Source organism: Neofelis nebulosa, chromosome X (genome assembly GCF_028018385.1).
Source record: "Neofelis nebulosa isolate mNeoNeb1 chromosome X, mNeoNeb1.pri, whole genome shotgun sequence".
Lineage (NCBI taxonomy): Eukaryota > Metazoa > Chordata > Mammalia > Carnivora > Felidae > Neofelis > Neofelis nebulosa.
The window spans coordinates 125,882,023-125,888,719 of NC_080800.1; the positions used below are offsets into that span (position 1 = coordinate 125,882,023).

Consider the following 6,697-nt stretch of genomic DNA (forward strand, 5'->3'; position numbering starts at 1 on the left):
TCAGCCGAGTCTTGCCTCTGCTGTGGGCAATTGAGGGAAGGGTCTACGGGGGTTGGGAGAGGGAGCCAGAGAAAAGATTCTTGTTCAGCACCCATGGGAGGCTTCTCCAGTGACAGGGTAGGGTAGGCACTTTGACAGGAAAAATAGGATGTGTTGAGGGCCATTGTTCTATTTTATAGGTGAAATATAAAGTTTTGGGGTTCCATTGGTCCTCATCTTGGGTTGGAACTGTCACCTTTGCTTTTTGAAATGTGTAAGGTTTTTCATAGTTTTCTCCTTTACTAGGGGGAAGTGTACACTGGCATCCAGCTCCTGGGATTGAATATTGTTTCAGGTGCATGATGCATGGAGTGGGGCCATGCAACAAAGAACTGTCTTGTCCCAAAGGGTTCTTCAGGTGTTCCACCAGACAAGCAAACATTTCTAATAAATTTTAACTTGATAAATGAGCTATGTCTGGCAGTACTAGTATGTGACACCGAACGTCACACGATCATAACTCAGCCAATGGTTCTCTCTCTCTCTCTCTCTTTCTCGCTGTGGGATTGTGGGTGATTGTCCCCCATGCTCAGATGCTTGGTCTCAGGCCACAGGGTTTGGCAGAAATCAGTGCTTTTTCAGAACATTGGAAGGTGCCCACACCTGGTACTAGTGTTTTGTTTTGTTTTTTATCACTTCAAAGCACTTATGGACAGTCCTTTGCTTTTGCACACAAGAGTAAGCTTAGGAATGCTTTGCTTCCTTCTAGGTCAGGCTTCCTGCAGATAGAGACCCTTTCCTCTGCTGCCTTATTGTCCGTTACATTAAATACAGTATGTGACAAGAGTTTATTAATACTGCACTGTAGTCAACATCCGTGCAAGCATATACAATGGCCTCATGCAGGAAAAGGCTCCATTGAGCCAATAGATAGTGATTCCATTACTGATAGTGAAAGTTGTCCTACACAATAACCCTCCTCTCTCTTGTCTCCCTCACACCAGCTACGAAGCTTCTCATACACACACATGCACACACACACATGCACACACATGCACACACACACACACACACACATGCACATCCATACACCCTGGAATAATATTTAACCATAAAAAGGATGAAATCTTGCCATTTGCAACAACATGGTTCTAGCTAGAGAGTATTATTTTAAGTGAAATAAGTCTGTCAGAAAAGACAAATACCATATAATTTCATACATATATAGAATTTAAGAAACAAAATGAACAAAGGGGAAAAATATAGAGAGAAATCAAGAAGCAGACTCTTTTTTAAATTTTATTTATTTAAATTCATGTTAGTTAATATACCGTGTAGTTTTGGTTTCAGGAGTAGAACCCAGTGATTCATCACTTCCATATAACACCAAGTACTCATCCCAGCAAGTTCCCTCCTTAATGACCATCACCCATTTAGCCCAAACCCCATCCAGCTACCCTTCATCAGCCTTGGGTTTGTTCTCTGTACTTAATAGTCTCTTATGGTTACTTATCACAAATACATGGGATAGCCCCTCACCACAGACTCCAGCATGCAGCTCCTCGTATGGGCACCCAACGTCATGACCAGGCCATTCCGTGACTGTTTGGTTCTGGGATTACACACATGAACTCTCTGAGCCTGTGGATGCCCTGAGCCATGCAGCCCTTCCACAGATTCTGGAGCCTCAGGTACTACCGGATGCCCATTCCCCTCCCTTCAAAGTTGAACCTAATTATTCCTGGGACTCCCTGAGGTTTCTAGGTGCCTCAGCCAGCCACAGCTTGTGCCAAGTTCCAGTCACACAGCCTATCTTGGATGCAACCCTGAACATACCCCAGTGCCACACCATTGTTGCCACCCTGTTCTTATCTTATTTTCCTTCCCTTCCCCTATGTTCATCTGTTGTGTTTCTTAAACTCCACATATGAGATAAATCCTATGACTTTTGTCTTTCTCTGCCTATTTTGATTAGCATAATCCATTCTAGTTCCATCCACATTGCTGCAAATGGCAAGATTGCGTTCTTCTTGATTGCCGAGTAGTATTCCATGAGAAACCAAGAAACAAACTCTTATTTATAGAGAACAAACTGATGGTTACCAGAGGGGAGGTGGGTGGGTGATGAGTCAAATAGATGATGGGGACTAAGGAGGGCCCTTCTGATGAGCATCGGGTGATGTATGGAAGTGTTGAATCACTATACTGTACACCTGAAACAAACATAACACTGTATGTTAATTAACTAGAATTGAAACAAAAACTGAAAATAAAAAAATTAAAACCCCATCAGTCTAATTTGGCTTTCTCACCAAGGATGTTATTATAACCCTTTGGGACAAGACAGTTCTTTGTTGCATGGCCCCACTCCATGCATCATGCACCTGAAACAATATTCAATCCCAGGAGCTGGATGCCAGTGTACACTTCCCCCTAGTAAAGGAGAAAACTATGAAAAACCTTACACATTTCAAAAAGCAAAGGTGACAGTTCCAACCCAAGATGAGGACCAATGGAACCCCAAAACTTTATATTTCACCTATAAAATAGAACAATGGCCCTCAACACATCCTATTTTTCCTGTCAAAGTGCCTACCCTACCCTGTCACTGGAGAAGCCTCCCATGGGTGCTGAACAAGAATCTTTTCTCTGGCTCCCTCTCCCAACCCCCGTAGACCCTTCCCTCAATTGCCCACAGCAGAGGCAAGACTCGGCTGAAACATTCAATGAAATTTATTGAAGAGAAACATTTACTGAAACCATTGAAGAGAGGGAATGACAACACAGAGAGGAACGTCTGACGGCCACTACAGCCCATAGGTCACGGACCCCCTCCTCTTGGGGTCCCAAATGAGGTGCCTCCGTTTCCCCCAACACCGTGGCCCTCCTGCCATAGTCTCCCTTCCTGAGGGCCCCACGATCGGCCCCTGGCCAGGATGATGGATGCTGGCCATGGCCCCTCACTCTAGGGCACTCTCCACTCTGGCCGACATGCTGGGGCCTGGCCCTGCCCTATGGCCTGCACAGGACAGTCACAGGATGCTGGAAAATGCAGCACGGGGTACTCAGACAGGCCGAAGAAACTGAGTCACAAGTAACAAGAGAATGGCACATCAGAGCACGGTTTCCGTGGAGACTCCCACAGGCCACCTCTGTCCTTGGTCCAGTTCCTCCTTCCTGAGGTCACGGGGTGAGCACCAGCCATGCTCTCTTCTGTCCTTCCCGCCATCTCCTGGGATTGGGCTCGAGAGGTCTCTGGGGTGGGGTGGGGGCGGCTGCTCAGATAAGAACACACACACATCTCCACAAGAACAAGCAGCAGTTGGCCTAAATCTACACCGAGGAAGCAGAGGCTGAGCTCACGACACCGGACGACAGCGAGCAGAGCCTGGGCTCGCACTGAAGCTCGTGCCACACACCCGGGGCTGAGAGGTGGCTGCTGTGTTAGGCCAGGACACCCGCCGCGGGCTCCTGCACACCTCAAGGCTCTGCACGGGAATGGTAACTAGGGTGCGTGTAGGGGGAGCTGGGGGTGTCACTTGACACGGGGGTCACTAAGGGGCCTACAGAGGCACAAGTGGGCTTCTCAGAGCGTGGAGTGACGTGCTCCACGGGTCAGTGAACGAGGGTCCCCCTCTTGGGCGGCCTGAGGGGCCGGCACCCTTGAGACGGCGCCTAACATCTCCCAGGCCAGTGTGGGTGGCAGACATTTTCAGGTGCCCCTCACCTAGGCTAGGGCCAGCCACTCAGGGTGCTTCCCAGGCTGGCTGCCTGAACTGGCAGGGTTTCGGGCTGGGGCTGGGGCTGGGGCTGGGGCTGGGGCTGGGGCTGCCTCAGCTGCCATGGGAGGGGGCACCCCTCCCTGCCCCATTCTGCATCAAGTATGGTCATCCTGGTCCATTGGAAGGGCTGATGGTGGTGATCAGGTCCCCGTGGGGTGGTGGAGTGCCCGGGGGCTTGGCTTGGGCTGGGTGGGTCCTTCCCTTGGCCCTGCTCCACATGTGGGGTGAGGCTGCTGCCCTGGAGTGGCCTCCCCCTGCCTCCAGAGCTCTGCTGTCTGAGAGGAGAGGGGGCCTCTGGGCCTTCTGAGCCTATTTGCCCGAGGAGGACTTGGGGGGGCTCATCTCCCCAGCCCCGTCCTCATTTCCCAACTCCTCTGGGATGGGCTTGAGCCCCTCCTCCAGGGGCTCCCCAGTCTCCTGGTCTCCTGCCTGGGCGAAGCCCTCTGGCTCACAGCCAGGACCTCCCGGGCCCTCCCTGGAAGCGCTGCCCATCTGGGCAGGGGTGGGGCCCCCAGGGGCCTCTGAGGGTCTTGCCTGACCTAGGCCCGCAAGGACAGCGTCATGATCGTCACTGTCTTCCTCCTCAGACTCCCGCTCTTCCTGCTCCTTCTCCTCCACCTTGTCATCCTCCACCTTAGCACCGGCTCTGGCATCAGCCTGGGCATTGGCCCGGGCACCAGCCCCTTCCTCTGCCTGGGCTCTCTCGTTCCTGGCTAGACTGGCCTCCCATGCCTCAGACTCCCGAACAAGCCCCAGCATCTCTAGGAAACTTGGAAACCTCCCAACCATTCTCAACTTCCTCAGCGCTTCATCCAGCGGCTCAGTAAGGTTGGCCCTGGTGAGCACCTGCCTCAGGCGTACATGGTCAGCTGAGGCTCTGGCCAGGGCCCCCTTCTCAATGGCTTTCTGCAGCAAAACTTCCAGCCGCAACACGAAAGCAGAGAGCCGCTCGCCTGACTCTTGCTGAGCTGTCAAACACTTCACCCGGATGGTTGCCTGCGACTCGTTGTCTCCAAACACCTGGATCAGGGCCGCCAGGCAGTCCTGAGCCGTCCTGGCAGGGTTCTCTGCCAGGAGCCCGTGCACGAGCTGCAGGGCCGTCCCTCGAAGGCCTTCCATCAGCCGCCTCCTCTTCTCCCTTTCTGAGACTCCCTGCCATACATGTAGCATGTCTGTGGTGTGGTCTAGCCAGGTCTCAAAGGACTCCTCCCCCGGGGCGGGCTGATCCCTCCCAGAAAACACGCCCAGGCGCTGGTACCGCATGGTCTCCACCCAGGGCTGGACTGCCTGACTGACCGATCGGAGCCAGCACACCCGGCGCAGTCCCAGCCCCAGGGCCCCAGCCACACTCTCCACCGTCTGCCCCTGTTGCTCCAGGAAGTGGAACACGCGACTGAGAAACTCCTCGCCTGAGCAACGGGGCACAAAGACTACGTTCCAGGGACCCCCGGTGCCCAGGATTTCCCTGGGGACCAAAGCATAGTTAACTTCCCGGTCAAGCTCGACCAGGGCTGCAGTGGCATTATCCTCCTCTCGAAACACTTTGCCCAGCACGGTGAAGTGACCCATGGGCCACAGGGCGGCCTCCAGAGACTCTTGGAGTTCGGCTTCATCACAGTCCTCCGGGATGCCCAGAATGAGCAGACCCCTTCGAGCGCTGATGCCCATCCACCTGCACCAGTCCCGCAGCAACGTCACCGCCATCGCGTGCAATTTCCGCCGGCGCGGGGTTAATATCAGCCGTAGGAAACGGTTCCCGGCGCGGACCAGGGTGACACTGGGCAGGGTGGAGGGGGCGGGGGGGGGGGGGTGGTGAATTAGTGAGGGAGTCTAGGACTCAGAGAGAACCGCCCAGGTCTCCACAGCCTGTGAATACAAACGAGGCGAGAGCGAGGTTAAGCGCCCCCCCCCCCCGCCCGCTCCGCCGCGCCCACCGCCCAGGTGACCCTCCTCCCCCGGGGCGGTGCCTTTGCAGCCCAGGCTAGACCCCTGCCCCGCCTTCCACCCGCCCGCCGGGGCCACGGCCCCCTCCCCACCGCGTCCCTCTCACCCCCGCGGGCTGCCGCAGTCCTACTGGGGCGGGCGGGCGGGTCTCCCGGAGGGCTGAGCGCACCCTCCCCGGTTCTGGTACCTACCTTCCTCTGGGTCGGGGTCCTTCCTCGTCGAGGTCCCAGCAGGTGGGGCGCAGGGGCTGCGCCGAGCGGCAGCGGGGTCGTGCGCCCCTCTTTTCCTGGCTGCCTCTCACTCCCTCTCCTTCTTCCTCTCCCTGTCCCTCTCTCAGCGCGGCACGTGGGCTAGCGCGCCGGCGCCTGCTCGCCACCACTCTCTGCAGTGCGGACTCGGGGCGGGGGCGCAGTGGCGGCGGAGCGCGGACCCTCCGCGTCGCCCCGGAGACCGCCGGGCCATTGGCGCGCGCGGGTCACGCGGCCAGGCTGTGGCCACCGCCGCGGGCACCCCGGGACCGCGCGTGACGTCACCTGCTCCTTCCCCCGCCCCCGAGGGGGCGCTGGCACAGGTGGGGACCCTGGGGACCCGAGAGCCAGTGCCCCCATCCTAGACCCAACCCTGCCCACCGCCCGCCCCTCTCGGAACATGCTCTCGGGGCGTCAGCCTGGCGAGGGGTCCATATCCCCGGGTGCCCACCAGAGAGCCGCTGGGCAGGCCCGAGATGCGCCCGCCAGCGCTGCATTCTGGCATGGGTGGAGCGCGGGATGGGGGAGCGTTCTGGGGCTCCTTCACCTGTTTCCACCCCTCCTCCACTCCACCCAGAACGGGTCCTGTCCCAGCTAGGCGAGAAGCACTTCGTCCAGGTGCGACTACGTGGAATAGATGCCACCTGCGCACATGAGCGCTCGCACACACCACCGCAACCGGGGGTCAGCAGTCCCCATACTCGCGCGGGGGCCGTGGCCGCTGTGGGCACACGACGGGCCAAG

At 56.5% G+C, this 6,697-nt stretch overlaps 1 protein-coding gene across 2 annotated transcripts; it reads right to left on the bottom strand.

Moving 5' to 3' along the window:
- Nucleotides 1-2,697: 2,697 nt before the first annotated feature.
- LOC131502483 (paraneoplastic antigen-like protein 6B) lies at nucleotides 2,698-6,195 on the bottom strand. Of its 2 annotated transcripts, none has more exons than XM_058713255.1 (2): nucleotides 5,897-6,195; nucleotides 2,698-5,538 (listed from the first exon to the last, which is right to left on the bottom strand). In XM_058713255.1, the coding sequence occupies exon 2, from the start codon at nucleotides 5,463-5,465 to the stop codon at nucleotides 4,071-4,073; it is 1,395 nt and encodes a 464-aa protein (XP_058569238.1). In that variant the 5' UTR covers nucleotides 5,466-5,538; nucleotides 5,897-6,195; the 3' UTR covers nucleotides 2,698-4,070. The 2 variants fall into 2 exon arrangements, with proteins under 2 accessions (XP_058569238.1, XP_058569237.1); XM_058713254.1 differs by having other exon boundaries at nucleotides 2,698-5,627.
- Nucleotides 6,196-6,697: the final 502 nt, after the last annotated feature.